At 36.9% G+C, this 26,373-nt stretch overlaps 1 protein-coding gene across 2 annotated transcripts in view; it reads right to left on the bottom strand.

Annotated features, from left to right (window-relative positions):
• Positions 1-18,718: 18,718 nt before the first annotated feature.
• MINDY2 (MINDY lysine 48 deubiquitinase 2) overlaps positions 18,719-26,373 on the bottom strand; it is a 69,365-nt gene continuing 61,710 nt past the window's right edge. The window contains exon 9 of one of the 2 annotated variants that reach the window (XM_046653270.1): positions 18,719-26,044. In XM_046653270.1, the coding sequence (XP_046509226.1) occupies positions 25,916-26,044 (129 nt within the window). In that variant the 3' untranslated portion in view covers positions 18,719-25,915. The remainder of the gene's footprint in view (positions 26,045-26,373) is intronic. The other variant, XM_046653271.1, reaches the window with a different exon arrangement.

Raw genomic sequence — 26,373 nt, 5'->3', positions numbered from 1 at the left:
AGGAGGTAGTTTACGGTGGTTCAAGAAAGAGCCAGTATTAACAAGCTTGGGCAAGACACTCAAGTCAGAAGCTACACATGCCAAAAATAATTGTAAAAGAAAAACTTGAAGAATTACATAGGAACAAAATTCTAAGCCCTTAAATACATGAAGTAAGGAAAAATTTAGAAACCCTTCTGCCTATATTTGTATCCCTTGCTAGGTTGTCACCTAACTCAGGTCCTCCATACTTAAGCCAGTTCCAGCAATTAAATGCATACTGAATCCTTACTGAAAAAATGTCAAATTACTTTGCATTTTTTGTAAAGACCCTCATCCAAACCAACTCTTTCCCTAAAGATAAATCTTTTCCAGTACCTCCAATAAATGGTTCGTTAGTGTTCCTCTCAAGCACCCTTGATTTAATATGTTCAGTTACCCCTCACTAACTAATCCTCACAGATGTTTAGTCACTGCCTTCAAGTGAATAAAGTCACTGCCATACATAACATTCTCTTTCCTACATCACTTAAAATGCATCAGGCAACAAATGCTGCTCTTTTTTTTTCTTTTTTTTAAGGAAGATTAGCCCTGATCTAATATCTGCCACCAATCCTCCTCTTTTTGCGAGGAAGATTGACCCTGAGCTAACATCTGTGCCCATCTTCTTCTAGTTTATATGTCGGACGCCTGCCACAGCATGGCTTGATAAGTGGTGCGTGGGTCTGTGCCTGGGATCTGAACCAACAAACCCCAGGCTGCCAAAGTGGAGCACGTGAACTTAACCACTACACCACCGGTCTGGCCCCTAATACTGCTTATTTTTACCTGAAACATTGTTTTCTGAAATCCTTAAGTGCATCGTGCAAGCTAAGCTGCTTTCCTTTCTCTCTCTCTATACTCAGCCACTCCAACCAAACTTAAGGGTCAGGTTTCATACACCTAATTCTCACCTGTGTATTCTGTGCCAATCACCTTGACCTCACATCTCCCCCACCACACCTCGTATGTTTTTCTCTGCTCTGCTTTAAACTCTCTGATATCTCCTTTGGAATACATCTGTCTTTTGAGTGGCCTCCTTCTCTCACCTTATTTCCTACTGCTCTCCTTGCTCACTTTGTTTCAGTCACCTTGGCCTCTTCCTGAGTTTTGAATACAGTATCCTATCTCCAGCCTTGTGTACTTGATGATTCCTTGATCTGGAATGCTCTTCCCCCAGATATCCACACATCTCCCTTCGGGTCTTTGCTAAAATGTTGTTTTCTCTGTGATGCCTTGCCTGATATTTAAATCTGCTGCACCCTTAGCCCATCCTTGTCTTGTCCCCTCCCTTCCGGTCTGACATAGTTTATCTGTCTCTTCCTACTCAGATGTTAGCGCCAGGAGGGCAGCAATTTTTGTCTTTTTTTCCCTCACTGCTGTATTCCCAGCACCTGGCATGTAGTAGCCACTCAATAAATATTTGTTGAATAAATAACCATGCGCAGGATTCAGAATTTTTATAGTATGCGCTTAGAGGCAGCCAACTGGTTGGAATGGAGGATCTAGGCTTTGTCTTGAAATTGCAGAGGTGTAACACACTATTCTAAGGTTGAAATACTTGTGGGTAACTTTGAGAGTTTCTGGTGAAAATTAAGGTAGGGGCTTGAGGAGGGCCAAAAGCCTCTCCTAAGCCACCCCTTGGTGCAGCCACAGTAAGAAATGGGGCTGTTTAGGGACAGGCTGCCCAAACCACCAGACCTAAGCTGGGTGCTCACGCTCCCTGAGAGGGGACACCTACCTGAGGCAAGAGCGTTAGCTGTGAAGTCATCATTGCTCCAGCTCTGTGCTCACATTGTATATTTTGCCTCCCACTTGGATTTGCCAACAGGGTTAGGCAACAAGAGTATGAGATCTGCTCAATAGTTAAATTTTAATCAGCTTTTTAGAGACTGACTAAGCACATCAAAAGCTCAAGCAGTACCCAGTCAGTTGGATAGAGACAGTTTTCTTAATGTTTCTAGTGATAGTCATCAGCACATGTTAATTCAGTAATTCACTCATCATACTCTGCCAAGCATTTGGGAGGCAGAGTGGAGGGGAAACAGGTCAGATACCATGACAAGTAAGATACGGTACATCCCTCAAGTATATGATAATATAATCATAAGAATAAAAATTCTGATTCCATAAGATAAGAAAGAGCCCTTCTAAAATATCCTAATTTTCCTAAAATCATCATATACCTATTAGCTTATTTCTGGACTTTCTCTCTATTCCCCAATTGATCTGCCATCCTCGGTCCCTGTTGTTCCTAGCTCTCTGGCCTCAGGGGAAGCAGCCTGACTGGGTCAGTTTCCCCTTGTCTGTCTTTCCTCACCACCACTGAACTGCTCTGATAATCCACATTGGGCAAGATTGTATCACAGGGAAGGCCCTCACTTCTGGGACAACTTGGAGCGAGTCCAGCCTAGAGACCATAGGCTTAGGAATATGCAGGAATTAGAGGTTCAAGGGCCAGTTGTGCCACTTACTAGCTGTGTGCAATTATGGGCAATTTATCTGTAGGTCCAGGATGCTATGATCGACTTGGCTTACCTGACTGCTGCTGTAAAGGTTTCATGGGAAAATACGTGTGGAACACTGAACAAATCTACTCATTATTTCTCTTGTTCTAGCAAAGCCACGTTATGCTCTCTGTAAGACAAAAGAGAAAAACTTCCGTTGTAAAGGTTGCTAGTTAAATAGAGAACTGAAGTGGTACAGCTGCCGATTGGACAAAATCTGAGGTTGAACCGGGTGAGATAAGGCAGTAGTTCTCAAGCCTGGGTTCTACCTGCAGACAGCCATGAGTGGGGCCTAGGCATGTTTTCCCGCAAAAGTTCCCCCAAAGGATTCATGTGTGCTGCCAAGGTTGAGAATCAATTTCGATAGAACTCAGAGTAGATAAGACCAAAAGCTCTTTGAAGAGCAATTGGCCTTTTTATGGGTAGTAGAGTTTTCCTCATCACTGCTCCAACACGTGTCATTTTAGTTTAAGAAACTCCATCTTTTCCCTGCCAGTGGGCTGAGATACTCTGAGTAATATAATTTTCTAGTTAACTGATGATTAATAACTTTATATAGTTGAACCACTCGGGGTCAGGGAAGGGGAACTTCTGCGTCAGCTTTAGGAGCTTTTGTGCAGAACTTCCAGAGCCATCCTGGTTGAGCTGTGAAATGTAATCTTATGTATTATTTAGATACCAGTACTTTGTTGTCATTCCATTGACTAGAGAGTCACGATTGAAAAGGGTTTAAAAGGGCTGTATCCAGATCCCAAGATTAACAGACTAGATTGAGAGGTAGAAGCTGTGGAGTCCAGTTCTGATGCTACTAGTTGAAGCATATAATTAACCTTTATGGACCCCAATTTCTTTATCCACAGATTTATGACCTTTATGATTCCTACTGTCTAACTTCTATTATAAAAATAAGTTTAAATATAGGCAACTCTGACCATTCTAACCAATTACAGGAAATTAAGGGGAAGAAAAACCTTGTCACACAGTAAGTAACTGATATTTCAAGCTTACTACTGTGTTAATGTTAAATGTGTTATAAGCATGATTGTCATCACAGAAGTTATTTATCAAGCGTTTACTGTGTGCTAGGCATGGTACTAGGTAATTTACATGCATTAATTCATTTAATTCCCATAGCAAACTTATGATTTAGGTGTAGGCACTGTTGTTACTCCTGTTTTATGTGTGTGGAAACCAAGGAACAGCTTGCCCAAGATTGTAAAGATAGCAAGTGGTGGGACCAAGATTCAAACACAGGCACATACTTGTAAGAACATCGCTTCAAGTCATTGTTGGCAGATATGACCAGTGACATATGTAATATATTTGACACCACAAATATTTTCTTCACACCACAAATAATTTCTTAGCACCCCCTCCTCTATATGACAAAGTTATTTTCCATAATAAGCATTTCCCTTATTCTTTAGTTTTAAAATAACAATTAAGAATTTTCAGTTTAAAAGGTATTACAGTTTAGTAAAATATTTTTTGATTCAACTAAAATTTGCACTTACCAAGCAAAAATGTTACACTTTCTCGTTCTCACTCTGTTAGCTATTTTTAGAATTTAAACATAAAAATTGCAAGTGGACATGTAGAATTACAGAAATGAAGTAACTCAAGTTATGGTTTTCAACGTATAGGGCTTGCACATATTTTGTTAAATTTATATCTGAGTAGTATTTTGTGTGACGCTATTATGAATGGAATTTTTAAAATTTCAATCGTTCATTGCTAATATATAGAAATACAATTTAATTTTTTTGAAGTAAAATTTACAAATAGTATCACACACATTTTCAGTGTACAGTTTAATGAGTTTTGACAAATGTATACACCCAAGTAACCCCTGCCATGATCAAGGTGTGGAATATTACCATTGCTAAAAGTTTTCCTTGTGCCCTTTCCTCATCATCACTATCCACATCTTCAGCACAACCACTTACTTGCTTTCTGTCACTACAGATTTTATGTTTCTTACAGTTTCATATAAACAGAATTATACAGTAATGTCTTTTGTATCTGCCTCCTTTTGTTCAGCATAATGTTTTTGCAATTCATCCATGTTGCTTAGTATATCAGTAGTTCCTTCTTTTTGTTGCTGTGTAGTATTCCACTGCCTGGATATACCACAATTTTTTATGCATTCATCTATTGAAAATTTGAGTTGTTGACAGTTTTTGGCTGTTATGAATAAAACTGCTATGAATATTTGTGTACAAGTCTATGTGTGTACATGTGTTTTCATTTCTCTTGAGTAAATATCTAGGAGTGGGAATTGCTGGAATATATGTATATTATTATATGTTATTATCTACATTATATATATAATATGTATATATAGTAAGTGTATGTTTAATTTTACAGGAAGCTGCCAGAGAGCTTTCTAAAGTGGTTGTACCATTTTGCATCAGCAATGTAAAGGGTCCAAATTGCTCCACAGACTTACTAACACTTAGTATTGTCAGTCTTTTTAATTTTAGCCATTTTAGTGGAGGTAGAGAACTATCTCACTGTGGTTTTAGTTTACATTTCCCTGCTGACTAATGATGTTGAGTGTGTAATGTGCTTATTGACTACTGATATGTCTGTTTGTGAAATATCTGTTCAGACTTTATCCCATGTTTAATTGTGCTTTTTGTCTTGAGTTGTAAGACCTCTTTATGTTTTATGGATATCAGGCCTTTATCAGATACACATTGGGCCTTTTCATTTTTTTAGTGGTATCTCTTGAAGAATAGTTTTTAGTTTTGATGAACTTCAGTTTATCTATTTTTACTTTCAAGATTCACAGGTATTTTTTGTCCTATCTAGGAAATTTTTCCCTACTCCAAGATCACATAGGTTTTTCTCCTATGTTTTCTTCCAGAACTTTTATAGTTTTAGCTTTTACATTTAGATAAAATCAATTTCAAGTTGATTTATATGTAGCACAAGTTAAGAGTTGAGGTACTTCTTTTTTCTATATGGATATCTAGTTTTTCCAGTATAATTTGTTGAAAAGACTATCTTTTCCCCACAAATTACCTTAGCACTTTTGTAAAAATAAAAATCAATTTACTCTATATATGTGAATCTTCTTCTAGCCTTATTCTCTTCCATTGATCTGTGTGTTTATACTTTCACCAAACTTTCACACTGCTTTGACTACTGTAGCTTCATACTGTCTTCAAATCAAGTCAAACAACTCCTTTAATGTTGTTATTTATGTTTTTCAAAATTATTTGGCTGATGTCACTCCTTTACATTTAATTACATTAAAATTGGCTTACCAATGTCTACCAGAAAAAGGCCTGCTGGGATTTCGAATGAAATTGTTTTGAATATATAGATAAATTTGGAGAGAACTGACATATTAACAAACAATCTATAAATAGTGTATCCTTTCATTTAGTAGGTATTCTTTAATATTTCTCAGCAATGTGTTAGAATTTTTATTGTTTAGGTCTTACACATTTTTTTAAAATTTATCCTTAAGTATTTAATATTTTTGATGCTATTGTCAGTGGTATTTAAATTGTTTGATTTTTGTATATCGACCCTTGGATCTTGTGACCTTGCTAAATTTACTTATTCTGCCAGCTGTGTTGTAGGTGCCTCAGGGTTTTCCACGTACACCATCTTGTCTCCTGGAAACGAAAGCAGCATTATATCTTCCTTACCAATCTAAATGCCTTTTTTCCCCCTTGCCTTATTGCAGTGGCTAGTATCTCCAATAGAATGTTGAATAGGGGTAGTGAGGGCAGACATTCTTGCATAGTTCCCTATTCTGGGGGAAAAGCATTGAGTCTTTAACCGTTAAGTGTGATGTCAGCTGTGAGTTTTTCATTTATACCCTTTATGAGGTTGATAGGAAGTTACCTTCTATTTCTAATATGCTAAGAGTTTTCATTACAGTTGGATATTGAATTCTGTCGAATACTTTTTCTGTGTCTATTGAAATGATCATATGGGTTTTCCCCTTCATTCTGTTAATACGGTGAATTACATTGACTGATATTAAAATGTTAAATCAACCTTGCACACCAAGGAAAATTCATACTTGGTTATGGTAAAATTTGTATAATTAATATTTTATTATTGTAATAATATTGTCATTTTTGATATATTTAATTATATATATTGCTGAATTTGATTTGCTAAAATTTTGTTAAGCATTTTTTTCAAAACTGCTTTGTTGAGATATAATTCATATACCAGACAGTTCACCACTTAAAGTGTACAACTCAGTGATTTTAGTACATTCATGGATATGTGCCAGAACCTGAGTGGCACAATTAAACCCCCAACTGAGGGTGGCCAAATCTAAAAACTCCCAACAGCCCAAGGTTTTGCCCAGATGGGTGAGGAGAGTGTTTCCGCAGCCAATAGGTTTTAAATCGTATGGCCTGATATAGGTGCATGTTGTTAATAGGCTGTCAAGTTGTCAATCAAAATATCTGTGGCCGAGGTTGTTGGAGCTCCAGCATTAAACTGTAGGCAGGCCCTCGAATTTAGCCAGTTATTATGGGCCTTTTGTTCTATGTGTTGGTTTGATTGTTGGCAGGCAAGCTGCCAGGGCCTTTGGGCTGCAGAGCTTGCATTAGCCACACTCGATGGCATGTGGGCCTCAACATTTGCCATGTTTGGTTGAAATAATGACTTATGTAGAGGATTTGGGTCTATGAATTACAAACCAATGAAAGTACCCAGACCAGTAGTAACAAGAGCGATGGTAACATGACTAATAGCCAGTGGAATGGTGTGCAGCTGCACTTGACAGGCTTTTGTTGCTTGATGTTGATTTTCCTCCAGCATGGATTATTATCAAGGAGGGGCTGTCTGGTTTCATCATTATGGGATATGGTATTGATTTTATTATCATCTGTGAATGTACTTTTCATTTACTAAGTGGAATTTTCTATCCCTTCTCTTGGTAGTCCACACTCTCTGTGGGAATGGCCCTGGACAACTAATTTTTTTTTTTTTAATTGAGTTAATGATAGGTTACAATCTTGTGAAATTTCAGTTGTACATTAATGTTTGTCAGTCATGTTGTAGGTGCACCACTTCACCCTTTGTGCCCACCACCCACCCCACCTTTCCCCTGGTATCCACTAAACTGTTCTTAGTCCATAATTTTAAATTCCTCATATGAGTGGAGTCATACACAGATCATCCTTCTCTCGCTGGCTTATTTCACTTAACATAATTCCCTCAAGGTCCATCCATGTTATTGCAAATGGAATGATTTTGTTGTTTTACAGCTGAGTAGTATTCCATTGTATATATGTACCACATCTTCTTTATCCATTCGTCAGTTGCTGGGCACTTAGGTTGCTTCCATGTCTTTGCTATTGTAAATAATGCTGCAATAAACATTGGGGTGCATAGGACTTTTGGGATTGCTGACTTCAAGCTCTTTGGATAAATACCCAGTAGTGGGATGGCTGGATCGTATGGTAGTTCTATTTTTAATTTTTTGAGGAATCTCCATACTGTTTTCCATAGTGGCTGCACCAGTTTGCATTCCCACCAGCAGTGTATGAGGGTTCCTTTTTCTCCGCAACCTCTCCAACATTTGTTGCTATTAGTTTTAGATATTTTTGTCATTCTAATGGGTGTAAGGTGATATCTTAGTGTAGTTTTGATTTGCATTTCCCTGATGATCAGCGATGATGAGCATCTTTTCTTGTGCTTATTGGCCATCAGTATATCTTCTTTGGAGAAATGTCTGTTCATGTCTCCAGCCCATTTTTTGATTGGGTTGTTTGATGTTTTGTTGTTGAGTTGCGAGAGTTCTTTATATATTATGGATATTAAGCCTTTGTCAGATATGTGACTTGCAAATATTTTTTCCCAGTTAGTGGGTTGTTTTTTTGTTTGAATCCTGTTTTCATTTGCCTTGAAGAAGCTCTTTAGTCTGATGAAGTCCCATTTGTTTATTCTTTCTATTGTTTCCCTTCTCTGAGAAGGCATGGTGTCCGAAAAGATCCTTTTAATACTGATGTCAAAGAGTGTACTGCCTACGTTTTCTTCCAGAAGCCTTATGGTTTCAGGTCTGACCTTTAGGTCTTTGATCCATTTAGAGTTCATTTTGGTGAATGGTGAAAAAGAATGGTCAATTTTCATTCTTTTACATGTGGCTTTCCAGTTTTCCCAGCACCATTTGTTGAAAAGACTTTCTTTTCTCCATTGTAGGCCCTCAGCTCCTTTGTCGAAGATTAGCTGTCCATAGATGTGTGGTTTTATTTCTGGGCTTTCAATTCTGTTCCATTGATCTGTGCACCTGTTTTTGTACCAGTACCATGCTGTTTTGATTACTGTAGCTTTGTAGTATGTTTTGAAGTCAGGGATTGTGATGCCTCCCGTTTTGTTCTTTTTTCTCAGGATTGCTTTAGAAATTCGGGGTCTTTTGTTGCCCCATATGAATTTTAGGATTCTTTGTTCTAATTCTGTAAAGAATGTCATTGGGATTCTGATTGGGATGGCGTTGAATCTGTAGATTGCTTTAGGTAGAACGGACATTTTAACTATGTTTATTCTTCCAGTCCATGTACATGGAATGTCTTTCCATCTCCTTATGTTGTCATCCAATTCTCTCAGAAAGGCCTTGTAATTTTCATTATATAGGTCCTTCACTTCCTTAGTTAAATTTACCCCAAGGTATTTTGTTCTTCTTGTTGCGATTGTGATTAGTATTGTATTCTTGAGTTCTTTTTCTGTTGGTTCATTACTGGAGTATAGAAATGCTACTGATTTATGCAAATTGATTTTATACCCTGCAACTTTGCTGTAGTTGTTGATTACTTCTAACAGTTTTCCAATGGATTCTTTGGGGTTTTCTATATATAAGATCATGTCGTCTGCAAACAGCGAGAGTTTCACTTCTTCCCTCCCTATTTGGATTCCTTTTATTCCTTTTTCTTGCCTGATTGCTCTGGCCAGGACCTCCAGTACTATGTTAAATAAGAGTGGTGATAGAGGGCATCCTTGTCTCGTTCCTGTTTTCAGGGGGATGGTGTTCAGTTTTTGCCCATTGAGTATGATGTTGGCTATGGGTTTGTCATATATGGCCTTTATTATGTTGAGGTAGTTTCCTTCTATGCCCATTTTGTTCAGAGTTTTTATCATAAATGGCTGTTGGATTTTGTCAGATGCCTTCTCTGCATCTATTGAGATGATCATGTGGTTTTTATTCCTCAGTTTGTTGATGTGGTGTATCACATTGATTGATTTGTGGATGTTGAACCATCCCTGTGTCCTGGACAACTAATTTTTATTTCCTTGAGGGGATTGGAGGGAGAGCCCAGAAGATTATCCACCCCTTTATAATCTGAATATTGAAGAAGGTTTTTTGGGTAGTAGAAGTTCGTGCTTAAATAGGTCCCATATTAGATGGGCAGGTGCCTGGCCTGACAATCTGTGGTTAATGGGTCCCAGAAGCCTGTGTACCCTTGATCCATCCTCCTGCCCTTATGGGATAGGTTGGACATTCATAAAGATAGGGGAGACATTATTAAAGCGTCTCATATGTAACGAGTCTTCATATACATAGCGGTAAGACATATCCTCTGTAAAGACAGGAGAGGGTATTGGAAAGTTTTTTTTAAAGTTGGTGTAAGGTGTGAGTTATCCAAGGAGACTTAAATTAAGAGAGATTAATGCCTGGGGAAAGACAGAGACCATTTAGGGGTCCATTTGCAGATTAGACTTTAAAAAGAAGTTGTTTGAAGAGACCATTATGTCTCTCATGACACTGACTGTCTGGGACCTATTGGAAAGATAAAAGTTTTGTTGGTGCCTTTTCCAAGAGCCCAGTATTGTGTTATTTTGAGAAGTGAAATGTGTGTCTTGATCACTATCAGTAATGTCTGGAACTTTGAAGAAGACAAGAAGTGTCTGGTGAGGCTTTGTATTACGGCCTTAGTATATGTACAGACATGTGTAACTTTGATTTATATCTTGGGTATCTGTGATGCAAGAGATTCTGAGTTCTTTACCTTAAGGGGAGGGAACAACTCTTAGGCAGTGGCCCAAAAGTTTGTAAAAAGGTGCAGATAGGGCCGTTTGCTGACCAGGACATCCGGTGCTAAGATGATTGCCTGAAGTTTGGCCAGTTTTGCTGACCCTTGTGTCCATCCTTTATCAGCGACATCGTGATTAAGGGATGAAAGCAGCAATATTGCACTCAGCTCCCTCATGTATGGTGGTGGCAATGCTGTCTGTGTATTCCGTGAGCTCCCATTGCTATTCACTCAGTTAATCCCAGACCAAGGGGGTCTGGAGGAGGGGTGACAACTGGCAAGGAACTGAGAACAAAGGAGGCCATTTCTCCTGCAGGTGGAATATGCCAATGGGTCCAGGTTTGGTGCCATCCTGCATCCAGGAGGGCTCAGTAGCAGTGCTAGCTTGTGGGGTGCTGCTTCCATGACCCAAGGCATAATGGGCAGCTGGGTACAGAGGGTCACAGCCTCGGGGTCTGTGAGAAACTCTGTTTCCAGGATATCCTAGTATGTGGCCAGCAGTTTCTTTTCTAATGGCATACTGCATGAGGCTGAGAAGGGTAGTTTCTTGCATCAGAAGCCTGTAGGCAACTTAGGTGATCCAGAGGCTCCAGGAGGCATGAGGGGAGGTTGTTAAAGCCTCTACAGCAAAGGAGTCTCTAAAGGCACGACGGGAAGTGCCCGTTGATTTTAATTGGGACAGACTCTAGGGCCTTTTGTTGGAGGGAGCTCAATTTAAGGTGGGCTGATTTGCGAGTAGTAACATCAGAGATTAAGTAAAACTTGTAAAGGAGGAATATGTTGTTTTCAGGACCCCAAAATGACTAAAAGATGTTGGACTTGTATGTCCTTCATGAGTGTGTCAAGTGAATCTCCTCAGAGGAGGTTGTCATCAGTGTAATGTAACACCTGTGCTCCTGGAGAAAGCTGAATGCAGTTAAGAGCTTGTCTGCAAAGACTGTGTGTGATGGCAAAACTGTTGAGGTACCCCATGGGTAGCCCAGCAAAAGCGTATGTGTCCCTTCAAAAGTGAAGGCACACAGCCACTGAGAGGCTGTGTAAACAGGCAGTAAATAGAACATATCAGTCAAATCTATAATAGCTAAAGATTTGCCAGTTTCTGACCAGATTGCATCAGTAATTTCAATAATATTGGGTATTGGGTATGGGGACCTTCATGGATGGGACCACACAATTAAGATTGCAGTAATCCAGTGCAAAGCATCATTCATTCTTTCTAGGTTTAAGAATAGGCAAAAGTGGGCTGTCAAATGGAGAAGCAGTGGGAATAATCACCCATTCATTAGGTTTTATATAGTAAGTTTCCATCCTTGAAGGCCCTGTTTTAACGATGATTGGGCCATATTAACTACTAACCAGGGGCCCATGGGTCCCATTTTGTCAAGCCAATTTGTAAGTGCCAAAGACTTAATTCAGTTTTAATTTGTTACTCATGTGTCTATGCTCACTATGGAATATTTTAGGGCAATGGGTACTCTGGCTATGGGAAATTTAGGCAAGGCTGTAGTTAAAGTGAGGCATACCTATTTTTTCCTTTATTTTATATTTAGTACTCTTCTAAGATTATTAGGGTACCGTGTTCAAATTTAGTGAGATCCCGAGGTATAACTGTAATTTGAGCCCCAGGATTAAGTCCATAAAGCTTTGCCAGTTGGTGCATTTTAGTGAATGTTAAAGTTAATTCAGAACCTATTTGTTGTAGAGGCACAAGAGCCAATTGGTGCCCTTTTAATCTTTTTGTTATATAAATACTTTTAGTAAATTTTGCATTTTCAATTGGTTCAAATTGTGGACCTTTGTTTCAATTTAATAATGTGTGTGTGTGTGTGTGTGTGTGTGTGTGTGTGTGTGTGTGTGTATTTATTTCCTTGACCTGTATCCAGGCTTCTTTCTTTCTTCCTTCCTTTCCTTTCCTCCCTCCCTCCCTCTACCCCTTCCCTCTCGTTTTGTCACTGAATATACTGAGGGGAGGTTCTTTAGCCTCCTTATACTTACACATTTTTTTCCTCCAGGGAGCCTCAAATTGGTATTGTTAGGGTTAGGGACCTCCCCAGGGCAATGGTTGTATGGTTAAGGACCTGGGCTTAAGTTAGGTTTGAATTAATCCCTTTGCCGTGCCTCAGGGTATTTTTTCTTATAACTCTGAGAATTAGGTTTTTCCTTGCAATGCAGCAGCAAAATGCTGGCCCCACAGCCCATGGAAACTACTCTGCTACAGATCTGCTTTTTCCGCATGGGAGAGGCCACAGTTTTCAGTTTCCATCTGTGCCTGATGACTCATAGTACCAACCTTGTAGGTGGGTTATGGGAAAAGGGAGGGGAGAGGCATGGCCTGCTCCTAGGTGGCTGTCTTTCCTTCCAAGGCTTTTCAGTCTACCTCTGAGGGATGTGGGTTGGGCCTTAGAGCAATAGATCCTCTCCTCGGGACGAGGCACTGAGCCTATGTCTGAAGCATCAGTCCCTGGGCATTTGCTGTGTGGTGGCACTTAGTAAGGCCCAAGTACACTGTCTAGGGGTCTTGCATTATTTAAGCAATTGGTAACCTCGCAGGTATTCTGGGTGGGGAGGGAGGGTGGTACAGGGATGAGATATTTCCCCTCTAGCCCCTCCCCAGCCCTTCCTACTTGCTTTAAGATTTTCTATTTATCACTGGTTTTCAGCAACTCGACTATGTGTGTTGGTATGTGCATGTTTCCTACTTGTAGTTTGTTGAGATTCTTAGCTCTGTAACTATATATATATATATATATTTTTTTTTTTTTAAATGATTCAGTTTTTTTTTTTCTGCTTTATCTCCCCAAGTCCCCCGGCACATAGTTGTATTATCTTAGTTGCAGGTCCTTCTCGTTGTGGCATGTGGGACACTGCCTCAATGTGGCCTGATGAGCAGTGCCATGTCCACACCCAGGATCCGAACTGGTAAAACCCTGGGCCGCCACAGTGGAGCACTCAAACTTAACCACTCAGCCATGGGGCCAGCCCCCTGTAACTATATTTTTTTAAATCAAATTGGAAAATTTTGGCCAGTTTTCTTTCTATATTTTTTCTACACTTCCTACTCTCATTAAGAGACTTCATTTACATATATCTTCTAACTTGATGTTGCCTTACAGGACCCTGAACTTCTATTTATTTTTTTCATTCATTTAATCTTTGTGCCTTCACATTTACCAGTCTTTTTCTTCTGCAATGTCTAATCCACTGTTAATCTGATCCTGTGAAAATTTAATTTTACACTTTTTTTTATCTTTAAAGTTCTATTTGGGTTTTTTTAATGTTTGATTTTTTCTTTTCTTTTTTTTTGCTGAGGAAGATTACCCTGAACTAACAGCTGTTGCCAATCTTCCTCTTTTTTTGCTTGAGGAAGATTATCCCTAAGCTAACATCTGTGCCAGTCTTCTATTTTATGTGGGATGCTGCCACAGCGTGGCTAGACGAGCAGTCCTAGGTTCACACCTGGGATCCAAAGCTGTGAACCCCAGGCTGCTGAAGCGGAGCACATGAACTTAACCACTATGCCACAGGGCCGGTCCCTGTGGCTCCATCTTTTATTGATAAATAGTGATACACAATACATTGCATACGAACACAATAAATTTTGACATATATATATACACACACACATATATGCATATATCTCCAAGAAACTACCACAATAATCAAAATTAAGAATATATCCATCGTTTCCAAGTTTCCTTATGCCCCTTTGTAATCCATCTTTATCATCCACTCCCACTCTATCCACAGACAACCACTGATATACTTTATGTCCTATAGATTAGTTTGCATTTTCTAGAATTTTATATAAGTGGAATCATAAGTATAGGCTCATTTTTATCTGCTTCTTTTACTCACCATACTTAGCGATCCATCCATGTTGTTGCTTGTATCAGTAGTCCATTCATTTACATTGATGAGTAGTACTCCATTGTATGGATGAACCATGATGTGTTTATGCATTCCCTTGATAACGGACATTTGGGTTACTTTCAGTTTTAGTCTCTTTCAAATGAAGTTGCTCTGAAGAGTGGGATAGGTGAGTTGTATGGCAGGTGTATGTTTAACTTTTTGAGAAAGCACCAAACTTTTCCAAAGTGTTGTATAATATTGTTTGTTTGATTGTATTGTTTTATATTCATACCAGTTGTGTAAGAGTTCCAAGTGTTTCACATCTTTACCAACACTTGGTATTATTAATCTTTTTAATTTTCGCCATTCTGGTGAATGTGTAGTGGTATCCCATTATGGTTTTAATTTGCATTTCCCTATGACTAATGATGTTGAGCATCTTTTCATGTACTTATTTGCTATTTGTATACATATATATTTAAGATTTTATTTTTCCTTTTTCTCCCCAAGAGCCCTGGTACATAGTTGTGTATTTTTAGTTGTGGGTCCTTCTAGTTGTGGCATGTGGGATGCCGCCTCAGCATGGTTTGATGAGTGGTGCCATGTCCACGCCCAGGATTCGAACTGACGAAACCATGGGCCACCAAAGCAGAGCGCGAGAACTCAACCACTTGGTCACGGGGCCAGCCCCCTGTATATTTTCTTTGATGAAGTGCCTGTTCAATCTTTTGCCAACTTCTTATTTTTTCCTTCTTACTGAGTTGTAAGAGCTCCTTATATATTAATACAAGTCCTTTGTCAGTATGTGCTTTGGAAGTATTTTCTCTCAGTCTTTAGTTTGCCTTTCCATTTTCTTAGGTATCCTTAGGAGAGCAAAAGTTTAAAATTTTGATGAAATATAATCATGTTCATTGATTAAGAGATTAAACATTATGATGTCATTTCTTACCAAATTGATACATAGATTCAATACAATCTCATACAATCCCAATCAAAATTCATATGGCTTTTCTTGTAGAAATTGGCAGGTTGGTTTTAAAATTATATAGAAATGCAATTATATAAGAGTCAAAACAAACTTGAATAGTCCAAACAACCTTGATAAGCAGAAAAAAATCAATTATTCCTGCTACATGGTTTCAAGACTTTTTATACAGCAACATAGATCAAGATGTTACGGTACTGACATAAAGATAGAGTAATAGATCAATGAAATCCAGAAAACAAAAATCCACACATTTATGGTTAATGATTTTGACAAAGGTATCTATATAGTTAAGTGGGGAAAGGATAATCTTTTCAATAAATAGGGCTGAAATAATGGAATAGCCACATGCAAAAAAATGAATCTTGATCTTTACCCGACACCATATAGAAAAATTATCTTGAAATGGATCATAGACCTAACAGTAAGAACTAAAACCATGGCACATCCAGAAGAGGAGCAAATCTTAGTGATCCTAGGTTCAAAATTTTGATTAGATACCAGAAATGTATAAGAAAAATTTCAAAAATACAATGAGTCATTTGCAAATACTTAACTGAATTTTGCTGAAATATTTATGAAGGGAAATAAATCTAAAAAGCAGTGATAAATACAAACAATGCACATGTAATTTGTCCTCCAAATCCTTCTATCAGTAGAAAAACCACCTCTAGAAAGATGCAGTTTTTCAGCTTGAGTAAAACTGTTCTTTTGGTAAATCAAAAGTGTAGAAAGAAAAGCTTCAGAAATTTTCAGGCCATAACCTTTGACCTTTTAATGAAAGATTTAAGTATCCCATTCCCACCCCAATGGGAAAAAAACCACCACAAAACACTGATGAGGTGAGATTTCAAATACTTAGTCCCAGAATCTGACTTTAAAGGATTTTCTTCAGCCTCCCTATGTTGAGATTAATTCCGTCGTTTAGGAGAACTGATGACCATTGTCTATATCAAAGGAGTCAAGAATGGCATGCAAATTTGTGAAAGCTTCTATAATTTTGAAGTAAAGAGAGTGGGCTTTGGAGTTAGACAGACAGGTTTGGTTTTAAATTTCAACATTGCCACTGGGAATGACCTTTTACCAGTTGCTTAACCTTTCAAGTTTCTGTTTCCTTAACTGTGACAGTATCAACCTCCTAAAATTGCTGTGAGGATGAAGTAAGAATAAGAATATAAACAGTACAATGTCTGATACATAGTAATATCCCAATAAAGGAAGAGTATTGTTGTTATAATTATTAGTAAGCAGTCTGTTCCCTGTTTTAAGGACTAGGGTATTCGGTGAAATGCCAGTATTCAGAGGCTATCGCCTTATCATCACTTCTTTCTAGTGACTTATTTACTAAGGCTGGCAGCCCAAAGAAAAATCTTCAAAAGGATGAAGAACCCTTTGTAGGCTGTCAGCCTTTGCCTCAGTCAACTGAAGAGTAACAGAATGTGCTACCCCAAAATATGCTTCTTTGACATAGTATTATTTTAAACTGATTATTTTGAGAAACAGCAGACACAGAAGCTCTGAAAACGGAGAAGGTACCCTTTTGTAATGGAAATTTACATTTATAAAGAAAATCTTCCTTTACCAGAAAGAGGATGACTAAAGCGCAAGAGAATCTTATCAATGGAGAAGGCACCAACTAAAGACTTTGCAGAACAAATCTTTCTCTTGTTTACCATACTTTTTCTCCCCAGTTATGGGGTTACTTCCCCATAACTGGTCTCCCCACCACACTTCTTTCTTTTGTCTTTAGCTGAAATGGTATTTAAGCCTGGATTCTAAGCCACATCTCAGAGTTACTAATTTTCCCCTATCTTCCACATGTACATGAGATATACATGTTAATAAATTTGTTTTTTTTTATTATTATTGTTTTTTGTGTGAGTGTGAGGAAGATTGGCCCTGAGCTAACATCCTTTGCCAATCTTCCTCTTTTTGCATGAGGAAGATTGTTGCTGAGTGACGAATAAAAATGGCAAGCAATAGGATATATTGGAGAATATGAGGAAGCCATTTGGTATAAACCTAATTTGGCCTGAACTTGTCTTTCCAAAAGGGCATGTCTGCTTTAGATATTCCCTATGGCAAGAACAAAGGCCCTTGAGATAAAGGTGCAACTTCCCTCCCCCTCCCAACTTTGGCATCTCCTTAAGGATTAAGCATCTTTCCTTAGGCTAGAAACTGATTGCTGCGCTCACCTGTGGCCACCCAGCTCGAGACAATAGACTTGCCTCCTGCTAGGCCCTCTGAGATAGCAGACCCACTACCTCCTGTGTCCATCAAGCGCTGTGCTGACAAGGCAATCATGTGACTATTGTGGGAGGGACATCTCAATCATATGTGAAACGTCCTGCTTGGGGGTATATAACCACTCTGTACACCTCACTTCTTTGGTGCCCTTTCTTCCTTTGGGAAGAAAGGCCCCGGGCCATGGTCCTCAGATTTCAGCTCAGAATAAACTCACCCAAATTTTCATTTATAGATTGGTTATGGATTATTTTCGTGGACATGAGCTAACATCTGTGCCAATCTTCTATTTTATGTGGGATGCTTTCACAGCGTGGCCTGATGAGTGGTGCTAGGTCTGCGCCTGCGATCTGAACCTGAAAACCCTGGGCCACCAAAGCAGAGCAGGCAAACTTAACCACTATGCCACTGGGCTGGCCCCTATTTGTTTTTCTCTTATTAATCTCTTTTCTGTTACATGGGTCCCAGCTGAGAAGTTAGAAGGGTAGAAGAAAAATGATTTTTTCCTCCCCAATAGGGCCTTGAATTTGTTGAAGGTGCTGCCTTTAGCCTGACTTTCTTAGTCCTATGCGCTTGACTTCTATTATACCCATTTTTAAAATTTAATGCCACAGTTTTAAATTCAGATCATTGACTGTCCAAATGTGGTCATTCCTATTAAGTCTAGCTTCCTGGGTTTCCTGGTATATTGTATTCTTGATAAGTGAGTAACCAAATTACTCTCCAAGGAGAACATGCCACAATTTCCAAAGTTATATGTGGAATTCATGATTATATTATTCTATGTATTCTAAAGTTTTGTTTGTTCCACATTTTTCACTCTGAGCCATTCTGAGTCCAGGTTGATCTCAGCCCTCATGGCAGGATTAACATTATAATTGGAGAAAATAGAAAAAAAAATTTTTTTTTTAAGATTTTATTTTTCCTTTTTCTCCCCAAAGCTCCCCAGCACAAAGTTGTATGTTTTCTTTAGTCGTGGGTCTTTCTAGTTGTGGCATGTGGGATGCCGCCTCAGCATGGCTTGATGAGCAGTGCCATGTCTGCGCTCAGGATCCGAACCAGTGAAACCCTGGGCCACCGAAGCGGAGCACGTGAACTTAACCACTGGCCACAGGGTCGGCCCCAGAAAAATGTTTACTTTTACAAGGCTTAAGTAGCCTTCTTAATCTCCTTAATCAGAGTATCTTCTCATTAGTTCCCTCTCTATATATAACTTTTATGCTAATGTGGAAAACTAATTCCATAACCCAACTTATTAGTTATCCTACTTAAAGGACAAGCAAGCAATAACTACATAATATAGGTATTTAAAAAAATTCCTCTAAATAGATATTCAAGTTCATTTGAAGTAATTATCATGTAATTTGCCAAGAAAATCAAGATGAATAAGACATGATCCCTATCCTTAAAAGGCTCACAACCTAGCTTAAGCTATGAGGAGACGTCAGCAAAACACTATGAGGAATGACCAATTCTGCTTAGAGGGCTAGGGAGTCTAAGAAAGCTTTAGAGAAATGTCTGACATTAGCTGGTTTGGACATTAAATTGTTGGACCAAAACTTTACAGCAGGGTTGGCTTGGTGTAAAGAGAAAATGATTCCTTCTCAGCTCTTTCTTACTTAGTCCTCCAAGAGGATAGAAGTATCAGATATAATAAATCTACCACTGGGATCAGGTAGTTAACTATGATTAGGTTTAGAGTAAATTGTTTCTTTGTTCCCACTTCTGGGGGGAAAATCAGTCTTTATCAAGAGTTGGTCCAAGTGTTCTAAGAGTTAATCCTAGGTAAATGTGAATCAGTATGTCAATTCCCTAATTCCACATTCATCTTAAATTTGTAAGAAGTAGCTTACTGAGACGAATATACATAGCAGAAAGACTGTTTGGTCTAAATATCAAAGTTTATTGAAATAAAATATAATCTATAATAAAAAATACTAAAGGTGATATCACTGGTTACAGTTTTAAGTATATTAACAAAAACTCCAACATTTTAATCCAAGAATGACCTATCCTTGTAGTACAATAACAAACATGAAATTAAATGTTGAATAATACTGAATAATTCTGTTAGAAATATACTTTCCTGTCTATGTTTGATATGCCTTTTTTTAGGAATATCCTCCCAAAATGAAACTTTTGAAACTTGTTTAAGACATAGTTTTAGAATTAAATAGTTTTAGCATAATTAGCTTTTAAAACAACTTTCTTTCACAGAAATTCAGTTCAACCCTAAGCTGGGTAGATGCTTTAAGGTGTCTTTATTAAAAAAATGTATTTCAATGCACTTCCTCAATCTCTAGGGTTGCTGTTATTCTCAAACTGGAATTTAAGCTGGTCATAAAGCAAAAGAGATGAATTATTTCAGAAGTAGAAAGGGCATTAAGACAGTAAAGGAAAGGAGGAGAAAAAATAGGCACTCATATGCAATCTATATATTTAAGCTCTTTGAAAACTCTATTTCAGTTGGCCAATTCTGGCCTGGCACAAAGAAATCTATGATATGTCATAGAAACTTCTTGACCCAAATAGTCCAACAGTAAAGTGGAGGAAGAAAATTTGTTTCTTCTTGCTATATAGCATTTCACTTGCTATTCCTCAAAATATGTGCCACAATCCAATTGTTCTGCACAATTCAAGGAAAAAGGCTCACATGCACTAACTTTAGGAAATGACTTTCAAGGTACCTCTGCTGTTTCCCAAGTGAAGATTATCCCTTTTGCTGACTGTCGTGTAGCAATCATACATCAGTCTTCTATCCTATTGTCCTACTTGTGATATGTTGATCTGTGAAAACAATAATTGTCATTTTATTGAGGAAGATAGCTTTTTAACAAAAACTGGTGGAAGATTTTCAAACCCTCATCTTTACAAATCTGTAAAGCTAAGATATACTATGTACTCAGGGAAAAAAATGGTTATTTCATACAACTAAAATATAAAAAAAGAACAACAAAAACCAACAAAATTGAGAGAAACACAGGACAGATCTTCAAAGATTAAATGCCAATCTTAGTCTTCAAATACATTCCCTTAGTTCAAACTGCTCTGTAGGGTATTTCAGTCATAATGCCTATTTGGACAAGTCACTGATTTGGGAATTTAAATGGGCATTTTAGTTTCCCGACTTCCTGTTTGAAGCTGTAAATAATAGAGCCAAAGAAGCCACGATCACTTTCAGAAGAATTTTGCTTTGTGCATCCTCTAATCTAGGAGGCATCCCTGCTTCTCAAAGCAGGATATTACAGTGAGGATGGATATAACATTTTTAAAGTTAATGGTGACAAAGTAAGTGATTTGAAGAAATTCTTAGAATATCAGATGAAATAGAGAAACATTGTAGAATAATAATATAGCTTTTTGTTTTTAAAATCTACTGTCGTTATTTAAAGCTTAGGTTTTGTATTTCTGCCATGGTATTTCAACACCTTATCTGGGATAGTACCATGCCCTAAAACATATGTTACAGGCAGACAAGTCTAAATCAGGACAATAGGATAAAGCTGAATTTGAGGCAATAGTTGAAGACTTTTACCCTGTTTTTTGAGTTTAATTTTTTTGAGATCAGAAAAGTGAAATTAGAAACTAGAATCCTTCATGTAAAAATATGTATACATACCACAATTTATTAAACTCTGATTTCTTAACGCAGAAACACCAGGATTAAGAGACGTGCACAAATTAAAATTTAGATAGATCTTCAAAATACGTTAAACTTATCAGAGTCCTGCAATTTGTCCCTCAGACTTCATTTTCTCGATTTTGAATTTATTTCGTTCAGGAAGCTTTTGATTTTAAATTTTAGTTTGTTTTAAAGAGTCACCCAAGGAGAGTAACCTCAATTCTTCATAACGTTTTCCCATTAGCTTTAGAAGTGTTAGATATCAGTGAAAAAAAGACACTAAATTACCAGAGAACCTAATAACTCTGATTCCGATGAGTTCCTTTACCATTTTCACTCACTTCCTAAAAGGAAATTAACTGCACATTATCAAATAACATTTTATACTAACAGAAATAATTTAAATAGCCCTAAAAATGACAGTACTTGAGAGATCTAAATGAATTCCATCCATGCAAAAAAAGCTTACATATATGTATTAGTAATCTGATACCAGCGTACTTTGTCCCATGGAGGAAAAGGCAAAAAGAATCTAAATATTTAGATATATGGAAGATACTGGAAGAAAACAGGTCTTTAATGATTTTATACTCTCAAAATACTCTTGATTTTGACCCTATAGTCCACAAAAGCAACTACAGAACAGAAAAGCAACTGTAAAATACATTTTAGGAAGAGATGATGCCATACTCAAAGATAAGATAATTCTACAAATTTTGACAGCAGCAAAAAAACTGGCTTAAGAAATATTGTCATTGGGAAAAAAGTCTGCACATTCAAGAATAAAAGATGTACAAAATTTATGATTATTTAAATAACACTCTGTGCTTATACTAAGCCCTTTATTCAGGAGTGCAGAGCACTAAAAAAATGAGCATCCTTTACATATGTAAAGCGAGGCACAGAAAGTTTGCCCACGGCAAGATAAAAGCCCAGGTGTTTAGACATAAAACGATTCAGAATTCCACATTTCCAGTTTCTCAAAATCCAAATTATATACTATCTTTAATGCCTTCAAGTTATTTTATCAAACATTGGTAAGTTTACAAGTATAGTTTAAGTTGTATGCCCAAGTATTGTGTGACAAGTAAAGCCCATAAGCTTTCCATCATGCTTTAACATAACTGGCACAGTGAATAGGAAAGTTAAGCAAAATGTAATCAATTTGCCTTTTTTAAAAAAATTTTAAACAAATGAGATTGTATGAGGACAATGCTGGAAATTCTTGCCTTGATTTTTCTCCAGCAGGATTTTATAAATATCTGCTTCATATGCCAACATTAATATAGGGACCATATTAATTCTTTCCTTAAATATCTATTTGACTTCTAGTCCTCTTTCCTCTCAAGATCTTCTGTCTCTTGGTGAACTAAGTTGGCGATTCACTGAAAACAAAATGTTAAGTGTTTGTGCAAGTACAAAATAGTTAATGTTGAGTTCAGCCAACTAATCTCTGATACTAACTTGCTTAATTAAGCTAAGATCAAGATGTATGAGGAAGAATTCAAAACATAATATGGGATAATTAGTCAAATACTAGAAATGTGAGACGATAAAACAAAATATGTTCCAAAACCTAATCCTAAACTTAAATCCATGCCTCATTCAACTACTAACCTGACACCTTGAAATATGGAAGAAGTTACTTTACCTAAGTCCACTGGACCAGTATATTAGAGGAAGCAGCCAATGCCAATTTTAGCTGCCTCAAAGCGCTTACTGTGTCTATGTACATATGTGCATGTATATTCTTAAAATGGTGATTCTTAAATTTGAGGGAAATTTCCCAGATTCCTTTGAGAATCTAATAGAAGTCATGGATCCTTGCTTTAGAAGTACACACACACACACACACACACAGACACACACAAAATAAGTACTTTTAAGTGTTGATAACCTATTGTAAATCATAGCATTGTTGATTCAGTGAGATCAGACGAAGAAAATTTTCATATTATTAATAAAGACTGGTCGCTAACCTTGAGGAATAGGCTTTGAAAGTACAAGAAAGTGCAGTGACCATATCCATTCATTCATGTGCCTCTCTTCCAAGCTCTAACAGTGTTTGATTAATGCAAATGTGTCCCTAATCTAGCCTATAAATATTAAAAACAAAAATGTTTTAAGTTCTAACTTCTGCTAGTAATGTACATGTAATAATTTTCAGGTCTTACAAAATGCTGTGAAGGAAAGCCCTTAATATACCTCTACCAAACTCCAATGTACCCAAACCAGCAATGAAATGTCTGAATATATAATTTGTTGCCTTGAGCAAAATATAAGGAGAAAGAGACAATAGCTGTTAATTCTTTATAGCCTTCAAGGATGGGAAACCAGTATCTCTGAGAAGTTTGTTTGTTTTAATAGAATCGAACTTTTAATTTTTTCCCCACAGTAATCAAAGCGAACATTTTATCATTATTACTCTTGGTATATCAAACTGAATTCCGGGAATGTAAGAAAGTCTGATCTGGAAATATTACATAGAAAAAAGTTGACTTAACAAACACATTACAGTTTTAGTTATTCCTTATAAGTATACATTGACATCTACTTATCTGATAGCAGCACTGCTGGTTTTGAGTGAGTTTTTTATGTTTTCTTCCAGAGGGAATGCAGAACGGCAGTATTATCTTTGGAACAAATTAAGAAGATAGTAACAAATAACAGAAGAATAACTTCTACACATATATTTTTCAAGGGCAATAAATAGATAAGTATATAATTATGGAAAAATATGCCTCAAATGTGCTTTTAAAAATTCCTCAGGTTTTATTGTTTCTGTCTTATTAAAATATAGTGCACTGTCACTACTATCTACTCTGGGAAAAACAAACCCTGAGGTTTGAGTTTCCTCCTTCAACCAACACAGTAATACCAAGAGTAAACTTGGACTAAGGTCAACTTGTTTGAGCCAACATACAATTCTGTAGTGCATTTGATTACTTACCAAAGTACGCATATTCTGGGTTATTATCAAGAGAGTCACCAAATATTTTGTATCAAGGTCTTATACCCCAAACAGGTTCTCTGATGATTTATCATGCTAACATAGGAAATTTGAAGGAATAACAAATGTATAACATAAACAGACATGCAATACAGAAGGACATTAAAGACACAGCTTGACCCTGGATTTTTCCCTTAGAATAATTTCTTCCATAAATAAGACTTTACTTTTTACACATAGACTTATGCTGTAACCGGTCTTGGATCACGAAGAATGTTAAGGACATAGCTTAAGAAATCTAGACCACATTTTTTGTAGTCTATCGTCACTCCAGACCACAAAAAACATTCTCCGAGTGGATGCTCAGGTTAGATTAAGATGCTCTTAAACAAACAAATTTACCGAGGCTTAGAATATAAATCACATAACTACTTGCAGCAGCAATAGTTGTTTCAAAAATGACTAAAACAAACTTTTAAATATAAAGCATATAAAAAGGACTATTAAGTATAGTTTTCCAAACTAGATCTAGAAATACAGGAAAATATGTGTTGCCTCATAATAAAATTCAATAAATATTCTTTCTAAATCCTATAAACACTACAAGATGTTATAGGTTTATTTGGTTCCCATAAGTTAAAAAAATCTGATTGCTTTTACATAAATTCCTCCAAATTCTATCTATTCTCAAACAGATTTTTGTTAATGCTTTTTCACTAGTCTCAGAGATTATCTCTAACTTCCTTTCAGAAATGTGCTTTTTTGTTGGTTTTAATAAGTATACCTAATTTTCTAGCAAATAAACATGATTTAAGTTTTAAGGTTCAAGGTAATTCTAGAAAAAGGTAGACATCGAACTATCTGCGTTTCTACACTCCCATATTTACAAAGCCTAGTGGCCTCCTGTGGTTCCCTCCTTACACTCATCACACTGTCAATAAATAGTAACTGTGGTCCAAGTCACCTATGGTAGAGTTTTCAAAATCCCTCAATATTTCACAACACTACAAAGTCACTAATATCTGATTTTCATAGGATAGAAGTATTAGTATTATGTGATTTTTTTGCTATTGGAAAAGAAATACAAATTTTTTTTTTCTATCTAGATTAAATCCAAACTCCACTATCAGTTCTCAAGATAGTATCTAAAATGTACATTCCTAAAGAAAGGTAAAGCTGTTCAAGGGCTGAACTAGTCCAATATACAATTAAGCGTTATTTATTCCTGTTATTTTTTTTCTTTTTTTTTTCTTTTTAAATCCCTATATTAAACCCCTGGTTTCTTGTGGATTAGATCATAATCTAACACTGTAGAAATTAATTTCAGAAACTATTGTGCTAATATTTAGATTTCAGAAAGGAATCAGACAAAATCAATTACCTCCATTCATTGTTAGAACAGAAGATAAAATAGCTTACTAACTGATATGAGTTATGAATGTCACTATGACACAAAATTTGCTGTGATCTGCTTATTTGGCTACAAGTGCAGTATTTTTCATGAATGACAACACACAGCATTTCCAACTTGTAACATGAAACTCCAGCTCATAAAGAGTGTACTGTGTGACTTGAAAAAGTCTGATTGTAACTAAGTAACAACCTTTCCCCTGAAGACATGAACAAAATCCGTTGGGAAATCAGGCACAGACGGTATTTATCGGTTTTTCTTCCTTTCCTCCTGCGGTTTTGTTTCTCAAGGCTATAGATGGTTCCAACAGAATCCAACACTTGTTACAAAATTACACAGCTATTTTTTTCCTTTTCTTTTTCTTTATCTTTTTCTCGAGGTTCCTTTCGTTTACGTTCACTATTTCCAGATTGTCTTCCACTTGATGGAGATGCTTGTGCTGGCTGGCTTGGCTTTAAGAAAAATAAATAGGAAGAAATTACCTCAATTTTTCTAAGGTGCTTAATCATAGTTATCTAGAAAGAAAAGCCACAAGAGTGAAAGGAATCATTAATGGAAAAAGAAGCTATTGGTGTATAGACTTGCTATGTTACGTGGTATCTGAATAATTTTCATTCTGGAATTTCAAAAGATAATGTTTGTAGGATGATATTGCCTGAATCCTCAAATTCAAGAAATATTTATGTTAAAGTATAGAAAATATTGAAGAAAGTGACACCATTTGGTAAACTACAGTAGTTTTTAAAGACCTCATTAAATACTATACTGGAGAAAAAAAATT

The sequence above is a fragment of the Equus quagga genome, chromosome 2 (genome assembly GCF_021613505.1).
Source record: "Equus quagga isolate Etosha38 chromosome 2, UCLA_HA_Equagga_1.0, whole genome shotgun sequence".
Taxonomy (NCBI): domain Eukaryota; kingdom Metazoa; phylum Chordata; class Mammalia; order Perissodactyla; family Equidae; genus Equus; species Equus quagga.
This window is presented reverse-complemented; position numbering and strand designations above follow the sequence as displayed.